Genomic DNA, 27,648 nt, shown 5'->3' on the forward strand with positions numbered 1-27,648 from the left:
TGACTCATCGTTATAAGTTGTTATTAAAGATACAAATTCTTGTAGTGTTTATTGAGATCTAACGCAAAAACACAACAGAATTGAAAGAGAAGGGACGAAAATAACCAAATTTCCGAAGAAAATTGGCTATTTCCGCCCTAGAAAACCCTAATTTTTGTAAATCCTAAACAGAGAGAGAAAAGAGGGAGCCTAAAATCTTCTTAGTAGAATTTGGAAAACTTGATTTGTTTTCTTAGGCAAGCTTTACTTAGTGTGAGGTAACCTAAAAGAATGGCCTCACTACAATGGTTTTATTCCATTATTCTTTTATTCATAATTTCCTATATTTTTTTACTTCTACAATTAATAGGTTAAGGTTACCACATGGTCACTCGTTTTTATTCATTTATTATAGTTGATCCTAGAGTCCTAGAAAGTGTTACTATAAACAATATTATTATAGTTGATAAATAAAACAATTTTATTGGTTGTTGTAATGATTAGTGGATTGAGATTTTACTTGGGTTTATTTTTTTAATATAAATGATGGAATCTAAAGCATTTTAAATAAAAAAGAAAAGTATATTTATTACTCCGTATACGTTAATAAACGTGCAAAAGTCCAAACGTAACAAACAAAAAGAAACGGAGGGAGTACCTTTTTAATAAAATAATAATTGATAACCAAACAACCACTCATCATCTACTTCCTCCGTCTCTTAATACTCGCACCGGTCAAACCGGTGCGGAGTTTAAGACACTTGAATTGACTTATTAATTTAATGGTGTTACTCCCTCTGTATTTATTTAAGAGATACACTAGCTTTTTCCTGCCGTATTTATTTAAGAGATACACTTGTCATTTTTAGTAACTCATCAACTCCACCATCTAATTAAATAATCTATCTACACCCCACCCCTAATTCCCAAGTCCCAACCCCTAAAATGACATGGTCCCCACTTGTTTTACTTATTAAAATATCTACCCAACTCCACTTGTTTTATTACTTTAATTCATTTAATTCTTCTTCTTAATACCCGTGCCCCGCCAAGTGTATCTCTTAAATAAATACGGAGGGAGTAGTTGATAGTGGGATATTTTTTTTAATATAGTTAGTGAGAAATGGGTAAGGGATGAGGAGTGGTGAGTGAAGGGGTAAATTTTTAAATGATTTTTTTGTAGGGAGTAGGGGTGTAGATGGATTAGTAGGTAAGTGTGAGAAATAATATAATATTGGTAAATAATTTATTTATAGAAGTGGTGCAAATATTAAGAGACGGCCCGAAAATGAAAGCGGTGCGAGTATTAAGGGACGGAGGGAATAAAACTTTGTACAAAAATAAGTGTAACAACTAATCTAGAACGAATGAAGTATTTTATAACCCGACTTGACTGACCCGTTTGAGAGGCCTGCCCTAGTCTATTCTTTAAAGCCTACCGTAACAAAAATGACAAAAAAGTGGGATACTATTGATGCATCGAAACACAAATCATAGGACCAAAAAGATTGGCCCCACGTCTTAACTCGTTCAATAAATCCACAGACTCAGTCACTATCATTTCAACAACTCGTTCATTTTCATCAAAAATAGAGGGGTATTGTCGTCATTACATTCCTCCCATAAAGACCAAAACCAAAAAAAGGCACAAAATTATAAATATCCCAAGTTATTCCCAACTTTCATAAAAGTTATCATAAACCAATTCATAATAATTCCCCAAATCTCTTTTCCAATTACCCCTCAAATAAATAAATGGCGTCAATTATAGGAAAAACGTCGAAAACTGCATTGTTACGCTTTGATCATACCCCAGAAAAGTGACGTTTTTCTATCAATTTTCATTTTTCCTAAAGTCCAAGGTACACTTTTTTTTTTTTTTTTTTTTAAATTCTTCTGCCCCTTATTTCATGAAATAATATATATATATATATTTTGATTTTATCTGCATTTGTTGTTATTAATTTGTTCATAAAGAGAATGGTTATATTTTGTATTTGCATGTAATTATGAATTTATAATTTCCCCATTTTTGGGTGAATTTTCATGTGTTGTTTTTTATTTTATTTTAATTAATTATTTTGGTAGGAATGGAGGAAGTGAATAAAATTCTGTACATAGTGGTAGTCGATAATGATGAAAATAATAAGAAAGGTAATGTTGGGAAGAACGAGAAGGAGGAGAAGGAGTCTTTTCGTTATACGCGTTCACTTCTTCAGAGCACCTTGCAACTCATGGGATGTAAACCTCGTTATGCCACCAAGGTAACACAAACTCTTTTGTTTTTCTACGTTGTACCCTCGCCTTTTGAAATACGGAGTACTACATTAATTGTGTCAATTTTCTATGTATAATTTGTTCATGGTAGCACAAATTGTACCTTTAGCTCACGAAGAAAAACTAAAAATAAAAATGTGGAAATATTGTAGGTTTTAGTTGCCAGTTTTCAAAATCAATGTGATTATTATGTAGTACGGAGTATGTATGTAGTGTACGACTAGTTTAAGTTCATAATTCTAATTACGTCGCATGACTTTCTAATTCACAAAACAAAAAACTGATAGTGATATCAAATTAGCCATAAGGTGTCGTTTCAGTTTTGAATTTGTCTTTTTGGTATATGTTGGTATGTCATGTAAGTTAAGCCAACTAGAATAGTAATTGCATGCTTGGTTCAAAATCATAATGCTTGTGAAATGTTATGAATTGAGGGTGGTTGAAGGTGGAAATTAAATGAAGTACAAGTATATGTGAAGTCTTATTTATGTACTCCGTAATAATTATTGAGTAAAACATTGGTACAAACAAGGGGAGTAATAATTGTTACTCTTGTTTTCCTTATTCATATATGTAGATGGAAATGTTGATGTTTGGTGCATGATTTGAAACATGAAAGACATTGAAAAGATATCTTGATCCTTTTTTCTGTGTGTGAAATTCAAAACAAGATATCTTATTTTGCTTGGTGTGTAATAAAAGGGTACCTTCCCTTGTATCTCCTTGCGTCTGAAATTAGTTGTCACATTGTCCCAACCCCTTTTAGTTGAGATAACATGATGAAGTATTAGAAAAAGAATTTGTTGTTAATTTGTTATAGTCACGTCTAATAATTTATAATCTCATTCTACTACGGAGTACATCACTTCATTTAAGTTTTGGCATACTTAAATCTAATCGTAAATCATTAGTAATAATACTAAATAAAGGAGGTTTTGTTTGGGGCTCTTTTTGTTCTTTACTTCTTTTTGGTGCTTTGCAACTGTGGAGATCATGTACTCCATATAGCTGGAATTGAAATTTAGTGTTGTGAATATTTTTCTGTATTTGTTTGATTTGTTTAAAATGCAAAGTGCAAAGCCGAGATTGTCGGTTCTTGCTGTAAGTTCACTTGCTTTAGGAGTATTCATATTCTGTTTTCTAAAGTCCTTAAGCAATATTCTTAGCTATTGATCTACTATACTTTGCACTCACAACTTCTTTTTCCCATAACCTAGTTTACTGGTTTTGGACTAATAGGTTGGAATATTTTATTTTTTTCAAAAGGTTTTAACTAGAAGACAATTAAATCCACTTTGTTTGGTTTATTGCTAAAATAAAAATCCCCTTTGAAATAATGTTAGGCAACTAGACAAGCAACTAGGCCTTATTATTATTTTTGTTTTAATCAGAAGGGAGCTAGAAAGCAAGAAAATATTTCATTTTGTATAAAGCTAGTTAAAGAAATTCGATTTTTCCAAAGCATCAAATAGTTGGGGTAGGGATTTCAACTATTCAACCATACTTTTTTCTTATGTAAAACATGTGTAATCTAAAAGGCCAAAGATATATTAGATATTCATTAGTCAGCACATTATAGTTGTGATTTTTCACAAAACTTAATCGCGTATAAAAAGTACTATGTACTCGATCCTATAAGAAGATATTAACATAACTTCCAATAGTGAACATGCATTATTTTAGGCGACAACTCAAAAACAAACATAACAAATGTTGTGACTTGTGACATACTTCCTCCGTTTCATTAAGTTCTTTACACTTTGAAAAATATGTCAAAAAGTCAAAACTTTGACCATAAGTTCTCACTATTATATCTATAAAAGTTTATCATGGGATATCTTGTTAGATTCGTTTCCAAAGCAAGAAAATATTTTTCTACACAGAATTAGATATATTAACGGTCAAATAATGCACAAGAGCCCGTGCAAATAGTAAGTGTAAAGGACTTATTGAAACAGAGGTAGTAGTATGGAACCTGATATGTTGAAGGAAAGATCTGTACATGAACCTTAGATATTGTTTCTATTGAGTCTATGCCGTGATACTTACTGGTCTTGAACAATAATGATCGATGTTTCATTACCCTGATAAGTGTTTAAGATCAATATGTTCTATCAAATGATGCTTTATCAGATCTTAAGCTGCTTTAGTATTGGTATAGCTAAACCTAAGTTCCTTTATTCCTTTGTTTAGATTAGTAAGAGGGTCTTTGGATGTATCCAAAGTCAAAGCTCTAAGGATGACAAAGACATTGTAGGAAGATGTACTTCCAATGCTGCAAGTAGTCTGCTTGTCAAATCTGAAGAAAACGAAGAAAGTAAGAATGTGTCTTCGGAGTTGTACAAAAGGCGCACAACTGTGTTCATCAACAGGGACAAGTTCATAGACATTGTATGTGATGCTCTAGCTGAATATAAATACATTGGTCCAAATCAAAAAGCAGATTTGATTTTGGCTTGCAGGTAGATTTATGCCTTTTCTTACATATGGTATCTCTTGGTATGCAAAATGAAGTGTTATAGTTTTTTTTGGATGATGAAAATATATTGCATCAAAGTCGAACTCCTGTGATCATTATTGCTCATTTTAAAAAATTCTCCAACTTTTCATTATATAGATTGTTTTCCATGTAATTAGTTACCTTATAAGGTGTAAAATCTACAGAAAAGTACTACATATGAGTATATTTTTCATTATGATTTCCTGAAAACTACTGAAGCACATGTATTTTGTTGTCAGACAGTTAAGGTAATTGTGTTCTTTTTCTGATTCCGTATTTTGTTCGTGCAGGAAACTTTATGTAGTGTATGAATTTGGGATAGCTTTTTCCTAGCTATGAATTCTAGTTAGATTAGATATTATCTTCATATATTTTTTCGCGTGCTCAGGAACTTCTTTATGATTTCAGGATTCGTGAAAGGAAGGGATCTCTAACTGTCCTGTTGTGTGGAACTAGTGGCTGCGGGAAGTCAACGTTGTCTTCAATACTGGTATTCATAGATTCTTCGAATCAGTGTTAGCAGTCAGAATTAGGTAGCATCATCATGTTCTTATTCTGGTGAATTTATCTGATCTGTCATTCTCTCCCAAGTCTGAACTGTGAATTCTGTATCCCTGAGGAAGAATGAGTTACATGTTGAATGGATGTCTTGTATTCATATATTGTAATGGAATCCATATTTGTATCTACTAGCAATAAAATAATGTTTTCTGCAATTGTTGCATTTTCATTTGGTACCAATCAACATACTTTGGTAAAAAGCAGGGTGGTTGCATTTTGTCATTTGCTGCCAAACAACATAGTTTGTACTCACAAGTTAACGTGGTTGCATTTTCATTTGGTACCAAACAACATCATTGGTACTCACAAGTCAAAGGTGAATGTTTTTTTTGGTGGGTCAAACTCACTAAATGAGATGAAGTTACCATTTTAGCGTTATTATTGTCTTTGTGGACACTACTTATTATAGTCTAAGAGTTTCTCATTTGTATATACCCTATTAGTTGCCTTTGTACTTTAAATGAAAAAGATTGTACGAGTAATATTGAAATTGCAAATTGTTTTCAGGCTAGCAGATTGGGTATCACAACTGTGATATCAACAGACTCTATCCGGCACATGATGAGGAGTTTTGTAGACGAGAAAAAGAACCCGTTGCTGTGGGCCTCAACCTATCATGCAGGGGAGTGTTTAGATCCTGTTGCTGTTGCAGAAGCAAAAGCTAGGAGGAGGGCTCGGAAAATGGCTGGAATGTCATATTCGGTTTCTAAAGATCAATTGTGTGATAGCAACACTCAGGAAGAGAAATCTGATAGCCTGCAGCCAGATGCAGTTGCTAACAGTGCTAACAGTACTGAACTCATCATAAGTCCAAAACAAATGGCTGTTGAAGGATTCAAAGCGCAAAGCGAAATGGTCATTGAGAGTCTTGAACGCCTTATTACTTCATGGGAAGAAAGGAAAGAATCGGTAATCATTGAAGGGGTACATTTAAGTCTCAATTTTGTGGTGAGTAAAAAGTCGCGTAATTTTCAGGCTTATACATTACTCCCTTTGTCCCATATTGACCTATACACTTGAGATATTAACAAGGAGAGAATGTACGGATTCATATAGGACTAAGGCTCTGTTTTGTTCACCTTATTTCTATTTAATTATTTCAGGAAAAATAAGTTCCAAGTTCGGAAAAGTTTAGATAAGATAAGTTCAGGAAAAATAAGGGTTGACCAAGTACAATTTATAACTAAAATAAGTTTTGATAAGTTCTAATAAGTTCAGATAAGTTCAGTTAAGTTTAGATAAGTAAAAATCGGGTGAATATAATGCACCCTAAGGCTTTGTTCTATTCACCTTATTTCCACCTATTTCAGGAAAAGTAAGCTCTAATAAGATAAAGTTCATGAGAAATAAGGGTTATCCAAGTACAATTTATAACTAAAATAAGTTTTGGCAAGTACTAATAAATCAGATAAGATAAGTTCAGGGAAAAATAAGTGAAAATGGGGTGAATAGAATGCAAAGTACGTCTAAACTAATATGAAAATGAGTTAGTAATGCGTTTCACATTAGTAAACTTGGTTTTGTATGTTTGCAGATGGGGCTAATGAAGAAACATCCATCAATAGTACCTTTTATGATATACATAACAAATGAAGATAAGCATTTGGAAAGATTTGCAGTTCGCGCCAAGTACATGACACTAGACCCTTCAAAAAACAAATATGTGAAATACATCAGAAATATCCGGAGAATACAAGAATATCTATGCAATCGAGCAGACAAGCATCTAGTGCCAAAAATCAACAACACGAACGTTGACAAAAGCGTGGCAGCTATCCACGCCACGCTATTTAGCTGCCTAAAGAGGCGTGAAGCGGGAGAACAGCTTTACGATCCTGCTACAAACACTGTGAGTATCATCCATGAAGAGTACAAGAACCAATGCGCTGCACATTCTTTGAGTTCAAAGGGTATATTTCAGTTGATTCAAAGGAAGGGTTCATCAAGGCATTTGATGGCCTTTGTTAATGATGATGGTTCAATTGCAAAAGCTTGGCCAGTTGATACTTCAGATAATAGAGGAACACCGATGTATGGGTGTTTGCATATTGGTAAGGCAGAGCCTGTGAACCTTCAGTTTGGTCATTTTGGGATAAGTGCTTGGCCAAGTAGTGATACTGGTGGAACTAGTCATGCTAGTAGTTTTGATGAATCTAAGACTGATTGGCTTTGTACTGATACTAGCAGTAAGTGTTACTCTTCTTGCTGTAGCTCTCCTCGGATGTCTAATGGACCCGCTAAGAGGGTAATTCTCTGTTTTCATTTGAATCTTTTACCTAAACAATATAATCTCATTTTTGTAAGATAATTGATTTTTCAGGAATCAATATATCCAATGATCTGTGTAAAGAATGAATTTGAAATTAGGAACTGTGTTCCGGACTTAAGTAAAAACTATTTGTCTATACAGGTTAAGGAGGAACACTCAGTTTCCGGTAGTGATGAAGAAGTTGATGATCCCCCTGAAGTAGACAGTGATGAAGATCTCAGTGATGGTGGCAAACATACTCATGAAGAGGTAAGTAGAACTAAAGCTTTTGCAGAGTTATTTGGAATTAAAGTTTTTAGTTTTTTGCAAAGTTTTCTGGAATTTACGGCCTGTTTGGTAGCCGGCCATAAAGTGTCAATAGGAATGAATTTGTATGCAAATTTGTAAGGAAAGTCAATATCCATTCCCATGGTCAGGAGCGGATTTTCAGGGGGGCATCTGGGGCCTGGCTCCCCCAAAGCCCAAAATAATACTGCAGTTAACAAAGCCCAACATCAAAGCATTGAAATCCTTTCCGCTCATTGTTGACCACTTGATCCTAAGGCCCAAGCTATCATTGTCCCACTTGGACAATATGCGTCCCAAACTTCAAAGCTCTTACTATACATACAAGGGTTGGTAGTTGTTCATTTGGGCCTTCTTGGTGTCATAGGCCTCATAGAACATCGGGCCTAGCTTGTTGTTGCCTTGTAGAGTTGTAGGTGCTGGATTTATGTTATCGGGCCAAGCTTGTTGTAGTCTTGTAGAGTTGTAGGTGCTGGATTTATGTGATGACAGTAAATTAATCAGTAGTTGGAGTGTTTCTGAATTATTAAGCTTTTCTTTATCACTTATAATGGTAACCGATCCACGTGGATCATACCCTTGGGGTTAATTCTGCTAGGAATAGAGGCTGAAGCAACAGATATCCAATCCTAGAACTAAATGGGAGTACCTCTCAGGTCTCAAGACAATATAATGCTCGAGGATTATTTTAGAAATGTGTTAAAATGTTGTGTTAAAGTTGTACATATTTTAACATCTCTAATGAAAATTGAATGAAAACTCCTGCATGTGGTGATCCTGTGTTTTGTTGTACAGTCCGAATAGACTGACTTTGTTAGTTGTGAATTGTTTCTTAGAACTATGTGACCGTGATTGTGAACTTGTAATAATGTTTAAACTCTAATCAGATTGAAGGATCTGTTGATGAGGAATCAGCAAAGTCTGATGAAGAGTATGACGAACAAGAGAACACTTATAATGACGAGGAGTACACAGATAACTTATCAAATTTTCTGAAGAACAATAAAAACAAAAGCGACAAATTTCCTCCAACGCTTAACATGTATTTGAGAGCTCAGAGTGAGCCTTTATCAGAACAGAATGGCACTAACTCTTCCCTTCTTGAACAAGGGATGAGAATAAGAACACGCCGTATTTAAAAAAATTCTAGGCCGAAGAAACACTCCCTTCAGCAACTGATTCTATTCAGTAGAACAATTTTGTTCAGTAGAGAAAATTAGAGCCATGTATAGTTAAAACTTAAAAGGGTGTTGAGCATTGTTGTTGTTGTTGTTGTTGTTGTTGTTGTTGTTGAAGTGTTGGCATCATCATCGTTGTATTTCTTGTTGTTACGATGTTAAGTGAACATGGATGTCTGTTGGTGAGATCGATCAAGATGCTAATTAAGTTTGTCTGAGTTAGACAGATGCTGACATGCATTGATGTTATACTGATACAAGTGGTCAAATACTCTCTCTGTCTTTTTTGTTTATGTCATTTGTCATTTTAGTCTGTCTCTAAAAGATTATCCTATTATCATAAATGTTCATAGGGACCACAACTTTACCCTAAATAAAATTAATATACATTCGGTTCTACCACTTTTATTTCTTCTCAATTTCACACGAGTAACTATTAATGGAACATTTTTAGTGTGTGAGGCAAACAATAAGAGGAGGAGTGAGTACGTTAAATTAGCAAATTGAACTTGCAACTTGGATTCCTTAATTCTGCTAGGACATGCCGTGATTTGATATGTATTTCACAAAATTGTTATGTGACTCTTATTGATTGATTGAAATATATCTAACAAGAAAAGTGGCATTACATTACATTAGCCATTAGGCTGATGTAAACAAAAAACAAAAAAACATCCTTATACAAAATCGGTAGACTTGACAAAACTGACAAGCTTCTGATCACTCGGCCTAAAATAATCCGATCCGACCATCAACGGGCCTATCATGGGAACTTAGAACAAGGCCTCTGATTTACAGGGCCCCAGATTGAAATACGTTTAGCATAATTATATGAAGAAGAAAAAAAACAATTTGTAATTACGCAAGTTCCACACATGAACTTGAAGTAGAGTCGGGCCCTCTTCTTATTTTTTTTTTAGTTTTTCCTAAACAAGTTCAGTGGACTTGGCGCGTGAAACTGACATGATCTCAATCACTCTGCCTAAAATAGCTTAATCCAGACTCAAATTGTTAGAATCCAACCTTCATTTACTTGTATTTATCCTTTTTATTGCTTTTTAGGATCTTTATAATAGTTTTCTAGGCTTTAGGGAGAATTATTATGTTATTGTAATTCCAGTGTTTGAACACTGGCAAGTTTTAACTAATTCAAAATAAACCTCTATGAGGGGTATGAACCAATACCTCTCATCAGAAGTTGCCTTTGCTTAATTCATGTGTTGTTGCTAGCCTTTATAGATATTGTGCTGTTGCATGCTTTAAGCTTTCCAAGACCCTTCAAAGTCCCTTGCAAAACAGATACACTCTCGTCGTCGGTCCCGCTTGTGCCTGCTGTGCGCACACAAGCGCCCCGTTCGACCCTCGCTCTTGTCGCCAATAGACAAGAGTGCCCTTTCAGATTAGACGCTTACTCGTGCCCCTACGAGTCACAAGACACTCATTCCGCACAAGGCTTGCCTCCTTGCCGCCAATAGGCAAGAGGGCGCCTCACGAATCCGGTGTCAAAACATTCGGACCGTGACACAAATGGTATATGATCTCAATCACTCAAACCTACGATAGACTCAAATATGACATGGCCCCTAAATGACGTGTTTTGCCACCTGGCTAGTTCTAGTTGATGACAAAAATAAGATGCTAGTTGATATCAACAATTGATATATTGTGCTAATGTGACCTAACAGAACAGCTAATAAAATGAGGGGATCATCACCCTACCAAAGTAGCAATAAGGGTAAAGGGTCCAGTTCCAGTAATGAAAGATGACTGGTTGTGCTGTAATGAATAAGATTGAGTGGAGGCGGCTGCTAAGCTTATTAGGCCGTAATCATTTGAATAATGATCTTTTTAGTAGACATTAATTAAGCACATAATCTAGGAAAACAAGGCTCCATTTTTTTGACCTTATAGCAAATGCACTCCATATTGGATTATTGGTCCCGGTCAAAATTGAAAATATGCATGAAAACAACGTGTGTGTTCTTATTCTATTACACCAAGTATTTGACTACTACTTATATTTGCGTCTAATTTTACGTCCTCTCCTGTTTGCTGGTGTACCGTGCACTTTTATACGTACTCAGATGTTAAGCTCGTGGTAAAGACTAAAGATACAAATGTTGCTATGTGAAATAGATTGATACAAATGTTGTTATGTGTATGTAATTAAACCCACACCCAATGTTCCCTAATTACCATGTCGGCTCATTTGGTATTCGATCATAAATGATGTCAACAAGAATGAATTTGTATGTAAATTTGTAAGAAAAATCAATATTTATTCTCATATTAATGTTAGTTCACTCAAAAACATCAAGTTAGAGATAAGTTTTCATTACCGTGGGCATTATGATGTTAATTTCTATTTTTCTTTGCCAAAAAACACTAAGGGGCGTTTGGTTGAGGGTTTTCAGGAATGGGAAAGGGAACCAACACCTCCCATTCCCTTTGTTGTTGTTTGTTTGTCCTTTTCAATCATTTTATTTACCCCTCTCATTCCCCAATTTCCCTCTACCATGATTCCCCCTCCCCCCCTAGGGTATCAACCCTACCCCCAAACTCCTCTTCAGCTCATCTTCCTTGACCAACCTATACACCACACCACTGCCCAACTCCAATACCACAAATGCCACCCTCGCAACAACCACCACCCGTAACCACCCCGAAATCAACCACCACCACTCGCACCACTCTGAAACCAACCACCACCACCCACAACAGCCCCTAATGTAATAACCCCTTTATCAGCGTCTGTTTGGGCCCATATACATGGTCAACCCAACTCGGCATAAAAAGACGAAAATGCCCTTGAGTCTTAGGAGCCAAGAAGGACAGTTGTTCGTCAGAAGTAGACATAATTACATAATTACCCCGTGTAATCATATAAATACTCTGCTGTAATCATTAAAAAGATCTATCTAATCATTACCTTAAAAAGCAAATCAGTCTCTCTCTCTCTAACTCTTCTCACTTAACAACAACTTATCTCATTTTAATACGAAGATTCCTCGGATACATTCGAGGACTATCTAAAAACGGAAACTCAGGTGGTCGGATATAAGGAAATCACGGTCAAATACGTCATCGGTTAAGTTAATTCCCGAGTTATTACATTCACAGTTTCTCCGGCTGAAACAGTTTGGCGCCGTCTGTGGGGAACGCTTAACAAAAAGCCATGGTGAACACTAGACGTGCTCGACGACCGTCACCCATTCGACATACCTCACCTACCCAGTCACCCTCTCAAGGAAGGTCCTCGGCCCCCAGACATGTGGACGATCGGTCGCGTCATGGTCCAACGCTGTCCTCTCGACACGATCACGTGCTCGAGTCGATCCATGCCAGTGACCCGCAACCTCACGGAGAAGTCGAGGGACCTTTGCCCGTCACACAGGAAGACTTAAGGAGACTGGCTGAACAGTTCAACGACACTTTAGAGCGCAGCCTCAGGGCCGCCGTGTTGAACCTCCGGGATGGTAATGAAGGCCCATCTCGACCTAGGGGGCAACCAGGGTCATCGGAGGAGGTCTTAGCCCAACGGGAGACAAGGTCACGCCCCCGGCCCCCCAGAAGCACACTCTCTACGAGAGGCCCTCCTCGGTCCGAAAGAGACCATGAACCACTACTGAACCTTCCTCGACACCCAGGGGAACATCAGACTTCGAGAAGCCTCCCCCCGCCACCCCAGAGGCATGGCCGAAGCGATGCTCGAAATGTGATCGTCCAGCGAAGACTCAGGAGAGGTGAGCTCGACGGCCGCGAAATCATCAACTCTCGAAGAATCGAGGGGAGACAGGGAGATGCCGAGGGGATTTCTGCTCGCTCTCAACATGAGAGTTCGAGAAGATCCCTTGATCACCCTCGACATTCCCTCACCCCAGTGGAAACTCCAAGATCTCGGCACGGATCCTCTCGAGAACGAGATCAAGAAGAAAACTCAATCACATCTGGAAGAGGGGCTGATAGACACACCCGAACAGAGAGAGAACCTCCTCGGACTGGGAGACGAGAGCCAACTCCCCCTCGAGACGAGGTGCAACTCGGCAACCTCAGCTTCCTAAGTCCTTTTAGCAGACAGATCATTGAAGCACCGACCCCGAACAAAGTCAAGGTGCCTTCCATCGACCCATATGATGGCACCTCTGACCCGAACGACCATATGGATGCCTACAAGGCCCGAATGACTGTCCAAACAGGAGATGAAGCGGCATGGTGCAGGTTTTTCCCGGCCACTCTCAAAGGGATGGCCCTCTCATGGTTCTCTGGGCTATCGGCTGGTGTCATCACAAGATTCTCAGTGCTCGAAGCTCTATTTAAGTCACAGTTCATTGCCGGACAAGTATACAAGAAGACCAGTATGCATCTCATGTCCGTCCGACAACAACCCAACGAAAGTCTCAAGGAATACATTAAGAGATTCAATGACGAGTCCCTGAACATACCGAACTTGCAAGATTCCGTTGCCTTCACCGCACTCATGACCGGGCTAAAGGCAGGAAGCCGATTTCGTTGGGTCTTGGCCGACGAGCAAATATCAACCCTGCCCCAAGCAATGGTCCGGGCACAAAGGTACATTCAGTCCGCGGAAATCTGCAATCCGTCGGTCGAAACTGACCTTAAGAGGAAAAAAGAGGTTGTTGGACGGGAAAAAGAAAAGAGACCCAAAGAGACTGATAACGGAAATGACCCTCGGTACAACAGTAACAGGAGGGAGATATACCTTGACATCAAGGAAAAGTCATTGTTGCCAAGTCCGACCCCGATCAGGACCCCCGCGTCCAAAAGAGACAAGAGCCTCTGGTGTGAGTTTCACAAAGAGTGCGGACACACTACCAAGGACTGTCGAGAATTGAAAAGGGCCTTGGACAGACTGGCCGACGAGGGAAAGTTGAACAAATTTTTGAAGGGCTCCTCCTCTGACAAGAAGGAAGATAACAAGGGATCAGATGTCCATAGTGATCACACCGAGGGATATGTTGGGGTGATAGCAGGGTGGTAAAGAAGCCGAACGGAACCTGGCACCTACAACCTCGTCGACACCAAAGACAAGCAACTTCCTCGACCATGGAATGCCGACAACCTTAAGAAATTCTACATCTAAAGTGTCTGGTATGTATTTAAGTTTCAATGATGTAATAGGGGCATGGTAGGGGCATTGACGCCAAATGATAAGTAATTTCATCATTGTAATAAATAAAGTGTAAGGCTATGTTGAATGAAACGAAAGAAAATTTTGAGCCAAAATCTCGAAAAGTACTTAGATTTAGTTTCTTAACAAAGTTCCTCTACGAAGGATCAAATACAGTTCAATATCAATGTTCCTCTACTTCAAAGATTACATTATACTAGGCGCGAAAAGAAAGCAACAAAAGCAACACAAGAAAATAACAACCATCCGCCTAAGGGTCGACGACATCAACATGGCTACCAGCGTCATCATCACCACTGCTGCTCGAATCAGAACCCGAAGTACTAGCAGAATCAGAATCAGACGAATCGCCCTTGCCTCCATCGACCTTGTCCTGAGCAACCAGCTGAGCTCTGAGATCCTCTCGCTCCTTGGCCAAGATAGAATCATACTTTCCTTGTATCTCATCCCAACCTACATTGGGCGCAAACTCAGCCAAAGCAAGCTGAACTCGACGCAATGTGGCGGAAGTAACAACAGAAGTCGCCTCAAGGCCTATCTCAACATTATGAGCCTCACCCTCCTCGGAATTCTTCCACTCTTCGATGATCCTCTCCTTCAGACGGTTCTGCGAACTCAAAAGCTCACCAATCCTAGCATCGGAAGTCTTAAGCCGACCCTTGACGGCCTCTAACTCAGCTTTCACATCCTTCAGCGCCCGGTTAACGGAATCACGCTGGCTCGTGAGAATCGTCGAATCTTCCTTGGCTTTGGCAAGATCAACCTTGGCCTGTTGGAGCTCCCCCTCGTCATTCTTAATGCATCTCTTAGCACGATCCAACTCAGACTCAGTCCAATGAAGCTTCTTCTTCAGCTCACTCACCTCCGAGAGATGCATCTTCTCTTTCTCCTGAAGTTTCCCGATCTCATCCCTCAACCTCTCTACCTCATCTGAATCCCCACTGTAGCATCGGCGGGTGTAAGCCGTCATCCTGATGGAAAACTGAAAAACAAAGTCTAGTTAGAAGGGAAGAAAATCATAAAATTCAAGCAAGAGAAAGAAGGAACTATATCGAAGGACTCACCTCGGCCCAACTCTCATGGAGGGCATCGATCTCAGACTTCCCAAGGGAGGACAAGTGAGCATCGTCGGCAGGAGTAAACAACTCACCCATCGCCCTGCTCATACGCCGATTCTTCAGATTGGAAGGAAGCTCTGCAAAAGGCTTCGAACTCCCATCATCGTTCGAAAGACACATCAATGACCCCCGAGCCAGGGGAGCCTCCTCGGCGAGATACTCAGTAGACTGTCCACGACCATCCTCGGATACGGGGGCATGATGTCCCTCCTCCTCGTCAGAACAAACCCTAAGAGGGGTAGGAACCACTCTCTTGGCAGCTTTTGATCCTTTGGACCCCGAAGCAGCAGTCGTCGACACAGCGCGAGAAACCTTCTTCGGCGCATGTTCGGTCAGAGCGACCGTCGGAACCAGATCAGTAGGCGCCCTTTTCCTCTTCAGCTTTTTGGGATCCTGTCCAGGGAAAAATTAGCACGAAAGCGAAGAATGATGCTTATTCATCGGAAAATAAAAACCAACATACCTTCGGAGGTTCAGGAACCTTCATCGATCCAGCGGCCAGGTCCTTCCTTATCTGTGCGGCAAGAAGAGCACTAGCACTAATCCTCCCCGCCATTTCCTCGTCCAACTTCAACCGGGCAATATCTGCAAACCAACAAGCAATCAACAAAATTCACAAGGGAGAAAGAAAAGTTAGGAAAGCGAAGTAAAGATCCCTCGGCGCCTACCCTTAGGATAAGCCGGACTCAAACCAAATGATGACAAGAAGTGCTCGTCACTCAACTCCCGTGAACTCGGCAACCAGAATGGGGCAACCAGGAACCGCTGACCCTTTACCCGCTTCTCCACTTTCTGGAGATATATAGCAACTATCGCCTCATCTATCGACATCATCGGCACTTTCCTATTGAGGGAAAAGTTCGGACCCTCGGACCCCGGAACCAACGGGATGCCCCACTCTCCACCATAATACACAAAAACAAACTCGTGGCGGAAACCCCTATGATTTGAAGGAACGGTGTCAACGACCTTAAAACCACCTCGGCATTGGAATGACCACCAACCGGGACCATACTCATAAGATGATACTTCCACCAACTTCATCACCGACCGCCACAACGTCAAAGTACATCGAACCCTCAAAAGATCACAAATGGCCAACACCGAATTTATAGAAGCCCATGAGTTGGGCATCAACTGGCAGATAGACAAGTTATAGGCACTAAGCAATTCAACAATAAAGGGATGTAAGGGGAATCGAAGACCCAGCTGAAGACCCGACTTGTATACGGCCGTACAACCCGGGGACGGGGTCAAGATAGTGTGTAACACCCCCGGCCTATACAAGATATACTCACCCTTGAGCGAATACTTTTTATTCAGGTGATCGACATGTCCTTTCAAGGTTTTCCTCCACGAAGGCTTGAGATAAAAATTACCCGGACCCCCGGCGGGATCGGGCGCAGGATAATCATCGAAACTAGAAGACGTCTGGTCCTCTCCCTCGGACATTATTCGGACGGAACCACTGTTCAAATAAATATCTAAGTAACTATTATGTACAGGTGGAAAGGCAATTGAAACCTCCCACGGATAAGGACAATGCTCCTCCTCCCCCGCTGATATCGACTCATCTGACGAAGTGGGAAGGGATATGGCGTCGGGTATCGCCGAGGGATCTAAGCGTGACGATACAACATTGACTACTACAACCCCCTCCACTCTTATTTCCCGAGACAAGTCAAATTTCTCGGGGGAGGTAGGTGGGGTGATTGACTCGGACCGAATACCCTTATTCATGTTACAATGGTACTCGGCCCGAGAAAAGACCCTTATTTACAAGAAATTAAAGCTACACTTAGATGGAAACACGACGGCATACCTCTTGAAGCGTGCCTCCGTTGACGAAAGTACCAAAAGGACCACGACCGATTAAATGTGTCGACGACGAAGAGTATTCCAGCGAAAAACCCGTCGCCGAAAAGATAGAAGGCCGTCGAGCACGCAAAAGGGATGTCGACGAAAGCTACTCCAACAAAAAGTACTCAAACCGAACCCAACGACGAAGTGGGAATGGGACGACAAATAACCGTATCCACCAGACCGAATTTAATGGACCGCCGACGGACGGTCACTCCACGAAATAATACTCAACAAACTCCGGGGTATACAAGCAGATTATCGGCCGGCATGTAAAAAAGAAACCGAACCGGCTGTCAGACGGTGCGTCGACCGGCTATCAGGGAAAGGCGTCGACAGCTGAACGCCGAGCTATCGGGTTGTACGGTGTCGATGACCCGACTCCTCCAAATAGCACTCTCTATACAGACCACCCCTGGCGCGACTGAAATTGTGTGACTCTCTTTGAGATTAGTGGAGAAGTGAATGGTAACAAGAGAATGCCCCCCCTTTTTATAGATTGAAACCCCAAGGGCTAGGTCAAAGAAAAAAGAAGGGGGGCGGCGGCTGGGAAAACTAAAAGCCCACAAAGAGGCCCAATACCTCCTTCAACTCAAAAGCAGCGCATGACTCGACCGCATGGGCTCCGACCGTGCGTCGCTCGTCCGTACTAGCTCACCACTTCCTCTGCGGGCCTATCTTCAGATATTCATAGGGCTCATTAGCCCTCCTCGGAGCCCCAAAGTTTAACAAAAATAAAGAGAAACACTTATAATCAAATTAAGTGCCTAAAGACCTTCTTTCAAGGCGTACTTGAGCATATCGCACAAAGTATCTTAAAGACCTTCATCCAAAGGCACCCTCCTCTTATTGAGGTCGGACTAAACTACACCTCGGATCTCGCTCTTGGGGCTTATTAACCCCTCGACTAATCCAGAATATCTCACCCAGATCATCAAAAAAGGATGCGTCGGCCCACAATAACCGAGAAAAAGGGTTCAAGTGTTCAACTATGTGATGACATCAAACACCTGACACCAAATACCCTTCGACCGAAAAATTGCTCCAGCCAAGGACAAAGAACCCCTCGACCGAGGAGGAACCCCGTCATTAGGAGGCGGTGTCATCAAACCCCTCGACCGCATATTCAACAAGGGAAGTCCCTCGACCGAATGATATCCCACTAGCATAAAAAGCATGTTCCTCGACCAAATGATATCAAGCAAACACATAGAGAAGTTCCTTGGCCCGGGGCTATCCTCGACCTCACATGGCGTTGGGCCCATATTATAACTCCAAGGGACCCAAAGCGCGAAAATTAAAGGGAGTTGTTCCTCGGCCGAACCCTATTAAACTTCCAACGGCATTAGAGGCCCCTCGACCAAGTCACCTCGCTCAAATAAGAGGAAGATCCACAACAATGTGCGAGCCGAGCAAGGAGAGATAAATGCAATGAGGTCCTCGACTAAAACGTCACAACGAGAACTCAAGAAGGTCCTCGACCACACAGGAGTGAGACCCACCCGCAAAAGGGTCGTTCCTCGACCAAGAGAACACTCAAAAGAAAGAGGCCCTCGACCGAGCATTACCGCGTGAATCTGGAACCTTCCTCGACAGCGCCGCTCTAACAAGAGAGGGCTCCTCGAGGCATGGCACGCCGAAGACGCTCCTCGACTAAACAAGGATGTTCCTCGACCAAGCTAGCCAACCCCACAAGAGTTTTCACACATTAAGTCGGCCATACGTGGGGCTGCCCTTCCTCGAACAAACGAGGACGTTCCTCGACCGAGCCTAGAGGACCCGTTCCGCGACCAACCCGCAAACAAACACGCGGAGAAGTTCCTCGGCACCGGGGAAGCTCCTCGACCGACCCGCACCAAGCGAATATACAAAGGAGTCCCTCGGCAAACGGGGGGTTGCCCTCGACCCCATGTGGCGTTGGATCATGTCATAGCGCCAAGGAAGCCCGTGCTCGATAGCAAGAGGAGTTGTTCCCTGGTTGGATCCCCTACAGTTAACACATACGAAGAATACAATACAAGTGGGGACCTTCCTCGACAACGTAGCTCTGAAGCCCACTCGAAGTTAGTCCTCGGCCAGATTCGGAAGGTTCCTCGACCGAATGAGAGCATGAGATAAAACCTCCACGAACGGGCACCTGCATAAACCGATGACGCTCCTCGACAATACAATACAAGGTCCGTCGACCCGTACATAGATAAACTAAAGAATGACAACAAATAATGACCGATGCTGAATTCCGCTCAACATACGACATGCCAATGACGCCATCTCCTACGTCGAGCGTGGGGCTAATTGTTTGGGCCCATATACATGGTCAACCCAACTCGGCATAAAAAGACGAAAATGCCCTTGAGTCTTGGGAGCCAAGAAGGACAGTTGTTCGTCAGAAGTAGACATAATTACATAATTACCCCCGTGTAATCATATAAATACTCTGCTGTAATCATTAAAAAGATCTATCTAATCATTACCTTAAAAAGCAAATCAGTCTCTCTCTCTCTAACTCTTCTCACTTAACAACAACTTATCTCATTTTAATACGAAGATTCCTCGGATACATTCGAGGACTATCTAAAAACGGAAACTCAGGTGGTCGGATATAAGAAAATCACGGTCAAATACGTCATCGGTTAAGTTAATTCCCGAGTTATTACATTCACAGTTTCTCCGGCTGAAACAACGTCCATTAATAAGAAAAACCCTTTGCAAAATTCTCCGATTAAAGTGTTTCCGCCGAGCTTCTCCACCATTATTGGAAGTTGATCTTGGAATATTTGTTGTTGCTGGAACAAATAGGAGGGAGAAGGAGAGAGAGGACGGAGAAGGAGAATGACGGTGGCGGGAGGAGGGAGAAGTAAAGAGAATAAAATCTCATCCAAACAACCTATCAAATCAAAGGGATTTGCTTTCTTTTCTCTTGTTGATTCATTTCCCTTTACCCCGTTCCAACCAAATGCCCCTAATATTTATTATTATTACCACTATTTATTAACGGCTACCAAAAAGACCATACAAGTAATTGATATGATAAATCCTGAGTTCAATTAGACCCTTGGGGAAAAAGAGTCGGCACGAGGTTATCCTATTCAGGTGAATTAGTACATAATTTGTAAATTGATTATTCAATCCATTATAGGTCAATTCGAGTCTATAGGAATAGTCGACATGTTATTTTCAAGCATTGTTAGGATTACGGCATGTAATTAATATTAGTGTATGGTTCAGTTTAAGTTGGACAATTAGGATCCACGTAGTAACAGTTGACTTTATTTAATATTTTAACAAACTTGTCAACAAATCAAAAAACTCTCCTCGATCATCTAGAACATTAATTTGACCAAAACCATTTAACAAAGTCTAAGAATGACGTAATCTGTAATGATTTAAAACTCCAACATTAGAGGAATATATGAAACTACGTACTACGTATCATAGTTCAACCATTTTGAACATTCTACTTAATTAAACAAAAGACTTCTCTAAGACTCTAACTAAGCCTCTAATTACGTACTTAATCCTACTTAATTAGTAATTGATTTGGTAACCACCTCATACTTTTTGTTGTTCGGTTAGTTTATTTTTTATATAGGATACTACAACGTCATTTGGTTAGTTAGATAGTTAGTTGTAAAGCGGATAGTTAGCCGATTCAAATTTACTTTGAAAAATGAATAATGTTAATGATATATGTAGTCATTAGGGTTGAAAAAAAAACATTTCGTGCATTTTTTAATTTGAAGTTAGTTTATAATGCATGTTAAAATTACCCGTTGATCGGTATAACGTAACTAATGCATGTCTAGGACGAAGTAGTAGTACGGAGTATAGCTCCATCTGTCCAAAAATGTTCTTTACGTATTTCATTTAGGGTGTCTAGCTCAAGATGTTCTTTACATTTTATTTTATATTATCACATAAATTTTTTAATATTTTATCAAAATTTGTGTCAAGGATATGATTATTTTAATCAATTAAATTTATTGAGATATTTAATCTCTCCCACTTTTTATTGAGGATAACGTAGTTATGCTAGATTATACAATATCATATGTAGTGGAGTTATGCATGTTATAACTAGGCTATATGATATAAGATAGAAGTCTATATGAACTAGGAAACCTACAAAGAGTGGGAGATCTAGTTTGTATTATAAATAGAGGCGTATGCCCACAAACACACAAAACACAACATTATATTTTCCCATCAATAATATTATTTTATCACTTTTCTATTGTGACATTAAATCTTTTCCGTTTTCTCAATGTCGTATTTTTTATAAAACTGAAAACATAATAATAAATGTAAAAAAATAGAGAAATTTTTATGCATATTAATTACTGAATAGTTGTTAAGTCACATACACAGTATCAACGTAAAAAACATTTTAGAATGGAGAAAGTAGTATCTTTAAGTACGCAAGAAAAGTTAAAAAAAGTTGCATTTTAAAAGTATACGTAAAAGTGAAGGGATAATGTTACAAATTACAGCTATAACGTGTGAAATTTTTTAAATAATCATTAAATTCATCACAACCCGCCGACCCGGCCATCATACATTCATACTCAACCTAGACACTCCATGTAACGGCTCCACGACCCAACCGATCGTAGACTATGAACTAGGATGTACAATAAATATGGTGCACCTAAATAATATATGTATATATGTTAAAGAACATGACATTGTATATTACTATACTAGTCTTATATGCACGCGATGCGTGCGAGATTATACACAAACTAAAATGTTAGATGGATATATTGTCACAAACCAAACCAAATTATATAATTCGTGGGGATTTTACATAAAATAAGAAATGAACACAATTTACTCAAATTCAGTACTAAAAAGTAAAAACAACTAAAACAATTCAAAATTTACATCATATTACTTAATTTCTTCTCTCGTAGATTTTTTTTTCCCGGATTGTTAATTCTTCTCCTTGATGCGTCTCCACTTTTGATCAAACTCGAAAAAATCAGAAAATTCCTAAATTCTGAATTAATCAATGACTCATAAATTGAGTGTTATAATCCCCAAAAATTCAGAAAAATTAAATCAACTAAATGAACCTCAGGAAAATGCATGGTTCCTTACCTTAGAAAAGAAAGATGAAACAATGGAGGAAATCAAAACTAAGGTGCAATGGAGGAAATCAAAACTCAAGTATAAACTTGAGGAGCGCATTTCCTAGATTAGAGAACACATTATATATACACGAATTCTAAGTATAACCTCTAAATATATAAGTTAGATTATGCACATTATTTCCTGATTTATGCACGCGCGAAATAATGTAGTCAGGTGGCAGCAACTTGGTCTAGTGGCTTTTGCTTCTGAGCAGGTTCTGCAGGGTCCTTCTGATAGAGTTCTGGTGGGTTTCAGTTGGCAGCAGGCAGCAGCTGTGCTTTTCCAGTCAGTCAGTGCAGCCAGTCATGTTGTTGTGTTTGCAGTGTTTAGCAGCTAGCTGTTCTTCATGCTGTGATAATTTGGTGGGTTGAGTAATAAAATCATAGAATGATTGAATGTGCAGCTCTTTTCCAGTGATCTCTTGAATTATTAACCCAGTGTGAGCTAAGAACCAGAGAGAAGTTATCAGAAGGCTGCTAAATCAATCAACCTAGCTCTAAACATTCAAAATAATCTAATTACCAACATAAAACAATCAAATAGTAACTACAACAAAAACAAAATTGAATTAGGCTGCGTTCTATTCACCTGATTTCCACTTATTTTTCCTGAACTTATCTTATCTGAACTTATCTGAACTTAACTGAACTTATCTGAACTTATCTGAACTTATTAGAACTTATCAAAACTTATTTAAGTTATAAATTGTACTTGGTCAACCCTTATTTTCCTGAACTTATCTTATCTGAACTTATCTGAACTTAACTGAACTTATCTGAACTTATCTGAACTTATTTTTCCTGAAATAAGTGGAAATAAGGTGAACAGAATAAGGCCTTACCCAGGATCATGATTCAACATATCGCAGATCAGAACGGGTTGGAAGGTTCTACATTTGGATCATGGTTTTATCTGACCAGAACATTAAATCCTACAAAACTTCTAATTTTCAGCCAACATATATCAACTTCCATCTCAATTACCAACCAAAGCACAACATTATTTTGCAGAACAAACATTACAAACAATTAAAACCCCAATTGGTTTCGAGATTAGTGTTCCTTACCGATCAATTTTCAGCAGTAGCGCGGTCCATTTGCTCAAGTCGGGCCTTGATAGCTTTAGTCCTCTTCACAATAGAGACAATGTCAGATCCCCAAAGAAGGATGCAAACTAATTACATCAATTAACAACCAATGAACACATATAATCAGCATAGTTCAATGTAAATTACTGAAAATTAGATCAACAACAAAATTAGAAACCCTCAAATGAGCAAGTTGAATAGCTAGAATCACGAAACTTGCACACATTTTTTAAAATTTACTGTGAAAATAAGATAAATCCAGATCCATAACAACAATTGACAGGCGAAATTTCAAAGCAATTGAAAAATTAATCAAAAAAACAGAGAGATGGAAAGAATTAGAGCGGCTAACATGTATGGTCTTATGCAACTAAATGTGAAAAAATCTGGCATCAACTTTGGCAGCCACAGGAATATAGTATGTAGTTCAGAAAATGAAATCTCAAATGCAAATGAAAGACTATAGAATATGGATGAAAGATTACAGCTATAATTAAAGAAAACATGATAAAAATAAAAGAACATAATCTCAAAATCAAAAGTATAACTTGTAGCAGCAGTCAAACCACCTAGTTCAATTTTGTTTGCCTGCTATGCGTTTCTTATTTGGCAAGCTATACTGATTGCAATTTTTTTAACACTATACATTTTTGAGTATGAGAGTAGATCATCACACATACCTGAGATATTGGAGAGTCATTATTTTCAACAATTTGGGATTTTTGGATACAAATTGATGCCATTCAGATCTACAAATCTTTCCGTCTAGATCTACATCGGCTTCTTTGAATGCCTGTTCAGATAAATCATTCTTTGGTTAACAATTTGTTGCAGAAAAACAAATTAGGAAAATTTCTATAATTTCTATGGATATGGTGTAAATTGACGGGAACCATTCTGGATAGATGACGCAGAAAACATTCAAATAGACGTAATGTAAACGTAACGATGCAACGAAAGAATAAGTGAACGGTGCCGATCGTTTGGTTAAAGATTAAAGACCATCATATATGATCAAGAAGCACATTCAAGACTCATTAAATCTGGGCACCAAACTCTCTAATTAAGTTCTTGACGGTCTATCCACATTACATTAGCAATTTCGAATAATTCATACCTTGAAAGTCGCTCCGTCCATTCAGCATGTCGTTTGATGACATTTCTAACTGTAACAATGCAAAAAAACCCTTTCAAAATACATACAACTCATCAATTATAAGCAAAATCAAACGAAATTGAGCTGAAATTACAGGAAATTACATCTAGCTTTGATCGTATCAAGCCGTATATCTTCATCATGAATAAAATTCTGCAACAAATCATCAAATAAATTGTAATCAATACAATTGAATAAAGCAAGAAAAACACGATTATTCTTCAATTACCTAAATGCAGGACCCTAACTAACTAACTAATGTAAATCATAATCAATTAAACATAAGCTGCATAACAACATGAAAATTCAGCTAATTAGAATACCCCTTCAATGACTTTAACAGCAATTCTGTCCTTGACACTTCCTTCTGGATTCAAAAACTCAGCTTTTCAGTCAAGTACACACATCAATTCAACCAATTAGAAAACGAACTCGCTATCTAATGCTAATCAATCGAAACAAAACCGCCATCAATTTAACCGCAAAAGAAACAATAAATTCACACAAATTAATCGAAAATGCAACTCTCCACAGAAAACCACATAGAAGCTAAAATCTTAGTTTGAAAGTCCAATATAATATATTTATATATCACACAAATTTGAAAGCTAACCAAACCAAACCACTTGAACTTACGAATTATACCTGAATCGCTTTGCCAACATCAGGAACTTGGAACTTAAGGTCCACATTCTGGGCTTTTTCAAGCTCCACCTGTTTAAGAAGCGAACCAGCTCCATAGACATCCCCAAACACCAACTGCTTGTTATTCTGCAAATTTAATTCAACACCCATTTTTTAAAGAAATAGAGATTCATAATTCTGCGCAAGATTGCAGGGCGTAGGTAATGCAATAACCATTTTCTCTTTCATTTTCGTCAATTTTTGTGCACAATTTCGTAATTAAAATAGATTAATAGTAAACTTAATTAAAATTAAGTGTTTGGTTGAATTGCTGAGTAAATTGGAAGTAAATTCGAAGAATTTAGATTTCAAATTTGGGGAAAACAAATCAGGTGAGAGATTCGAAAGTTTCACTCAAATTACAGAAAATAAAGCTTACATTATTAACTGATTTCGCCACTGCTTCCTCGTCGACGGAAAATCAGTCTCTGGTGGACCCCGTCGGTGATGAAACAGCGGCGCATCTCCAATTTCAGCCCTTTCTAAATCCCTAATTTAGATTTCCCCTAAAAAATAAAATCCCTAATTTCGAAATTGATTTAGTCTCTAATTTCAAATTTTATTTCACCAAAACAAACCAATTCATTAACAAAAACAAAACCAAGAAAAGTGATCTCACCAGCAGTAGGCACACGGCGTTCGATGTGCCGGGCGGACATGACGGCAGAGAGATCCGATGGATATAAATCTTCGTCGAACGTCTTGGGCGGCACTAATTATAAACAAACAGGGACTTTCAACCATTGGAGGTGATTTTGGAGTGAGAGATTGAAGAGCAGAAGAATTGGAGATTCGAAGGTTTCAATCAAGGAGAGAGATTCGGAAGCCCATTTGACAGTTTCTCTTAATTTTTTTATTTTTGGAGAGAGATGGAATAACAGTAATATGTTAGGGTGAAGAGTCGAGGGTATTTCTGTAAATTACATGGGGGACACGAAAAGTTAGGTTACGAAAAAGCCCTCAACTCTTGGTTTATATAATAGAGATTCATGTTTTTTTTACATAAATCATTCATGTTCTTTTTACATAAACTGCTTTGTATATCTTTTCAGGGCCTTGGTTTCCCTGATTTACACCCAAAAAAAAGAGTTCCTTTTACGTAAATAATAAATATATTCATGTTCTTTTTACATAAATTATTGTTCTTTTAGCTATACTAGTTGTTGCACCGTGCGCTATCGCGCACGGTCCCCCAAGTTAGTGTTAAAAGAAAACCGAAATGCAAAGCGAATCCCGAGCAGAATTAGTATAGGACAATAGGTAGGCACATGTATGATTGGAAACTAAATGGACAAGAACATTAATATAGAAGTAAATAAGCATTGATAATTAGTGAATGTAGGTTACAATCACATCCCCATAACATATTTTACATGGGATCCAAAAGGTGCAATTGGGTATTTCGTAGGAACATAAAAGCATAAGTGTTCTATGTTCCTTGAAAAAACCCCGACCACACAAGATAGGCTAAATACTAAAGTGACTGACCATAAGTCTTAACATATTTTACATGGGTTCCAAAAGGTGCAATTGGGTATTTCGTAGGAACATAAAAGCATAAGTGTTTTATGTTCCTTGAAAAAACCCGCACCACAAAAGATAGGCTAAATACTAAAGCCATCGACTATAAGCGATTATTGTTTGCAAGTGGTGCACATGGTTGTGGAACTACTTAACTTTCACACAAACATAATAGTTCCCTAAAAGACCATGTTTACATACAAAAGGGAGGGCTGAATGACCCGTTCATGCAGTAGGCGTTGGCTCTAAAGCATCTTCAGTATTGTTGTGCTCCAAATCAGTCTTAGCATAGGTGTGTTCTATAGTATCCTCAGCAACAGCCTTAGCAACATCTTCAACAACATCTTCAGTAACATCAGGCTCTTCCAATGCCACTTGTTTAAGGCACCATTGTAGAGCATTGCTCTTGGAGAGGGCTGTTGTTGGGCCAACCTCAACCAAGACATGTTTGGTACGCAGCAGCTCCTTTGCAGCCTCAATAGCCGGGGCATCATTCTGAGCATTAGAGGTTGCGTTAGTGTGTATACAAAAGCTGCTGAAATCCTAGCATGTAATTTGTGTGTTCTATTGTGAGAGCAATTATAACAAATTTGTTTTTAATTTGTTTTTGCTCATTTAATAAATCAGATCACATTTTTGATTTCCTGTTCCAGCATTTCATTTCACTTCAATGCAGGTAAATGCTAGAGCCAGTTATGGCTTCTGGCTAGAAGGAACCTTTCCTGATTTACTTCAACACCTTCATCTTCAGAAGGCTACTTGAATAACAATAATTCTATAAAACTTGCCTACCCTACCAAGAAGTGTTTGAAGTTGTGTCTGCCTAAAGCATATCACCCTTGACCTTGCTTGGACTGATGTATAGCTGGGTTAAATTGGCTCAATAAATAT

General features: G+C 38.9%; 3 protein-coding genes and 1 long non-coding RNA gene across 5 annotated transcripts; 1 reads left to right on the plus strand and 3 right to left on the minus strand.

Moving 5' to 3' along the window:
- The first annotated feature begins 1,593 nt into the window (after positions 1 to 1,593).
- LOC110776754 (P-loop NTPase domain-containing protein LPA1 homolog 1) lies at positions 1,594 to 9,277 on the plus strand. Its single transcript, XM_021981321.2, has 8 exons — positions 1,594 to 1,841; positions 2,068 to 2,243; positions 4,450 to 4,718; positions 5,165 to 5,246; positions 5,825 to 6,265; positions 6,852 to 7,562; positions 7,728 to 7,835; positions 8,759 to 9,277. The coding sequence occupies exons 2-8, from the start codon at positions 2,070 to 2,072 to the stop codon at positions 9,008 to 9,010; spliced, it is 2,037 nt and encodes a 678-aa protein (XP_021837013.1). The 5' UTR covers positions 1,594 to 1,841; positions 2,068 to 2,069; the 3' UTR covers positions 9,011 to 9,277.
- A 4,896-nt stretch (positions 9,278 to 14,173) lies between these two features.
- On the minus strand, positions 14,174 to 15,375 carry LOC110802481 (uncharacterized). The gene is made up of 2 exons (XM_056833185.1): positions 15,263 to 15,375; positions 14,174 to 15,180 (listed from the first exon to the last, which is right to left on the minus strand). Exons 1-2 carry the CDS (start codon positions 15,362 to 15,364, stop codon positions 14,449 to 14,451), a joined length of 834 nt encoding a protein of 277 aa, XP_056689163.1. The 5' UTR covers positions 15,365 to 15,375; the 3' UTR covers positions 14,174 to 14,448.
- Positions 15,376 to 17,056, minus strand: LOC130463162 (uncharacterized). The gene is made up of 4 exons (XM_056832210.1): positions 15,985 to 17,056; positions 15,780 to 15,901; positions 15,545 to 15,709; positions 15,376 to 15,393 (listed from the first exon to the last, which is right to left on the minus strand). Exons 1-4 carry the CDS (start codon positions 17,054 to 17,056, stop codon positions 15,376 to 15,378), a joined length of 1,377 nt encoding a protein of 458 aa, XP_056688188.1.
- A 6,323-nt stretch (positions 17,057 to 23,379) lies between these two features.
- On the minus strand, positions 23,380 to 26,072 carry LOC130464062 (uncharacterized). 2 transcript variants are annotated; one of them, XR_008924355.1, is made up of 7 exons: positions 25,856 to 26,072; positions 25,616 to 25,758; positions 25,198 to 25,323; positions 24,657 to 24,705; positions 24,514 to 24,562; positions 24,077 to 24,189; positions 23,380 to 23,438 (listed from the first exon to the last, which is right to left on the minus strand). It is a non-coding gene; the product is annotated as an uncharacterized lncRNA (long non-coding RNA). The 2 variants fall into 2 exon arrangements; XR_008924354.1 differs by lacking the exon at positions 25,616 to 25,758.
- Between the last annotated feature and the right edge of the window lie 1,576 nt (positions 26,073 to 27,648).

This window comes from Spinacia oleracea, chromosome 6 (assembly GCF_020520425.1).
Source record: "Spinacia oleracea cultivar Varoflay chromosome 6, BTI_SOV_V1, whole genome shotgun sequence".
Taxonomy (NCBI): Eukaryota; Viridiplantae; Streptophyta; class Magnoliopsida; order Caryophyllales; family Amaranthaceae; genus Spinacia; species Spinacia oleracea.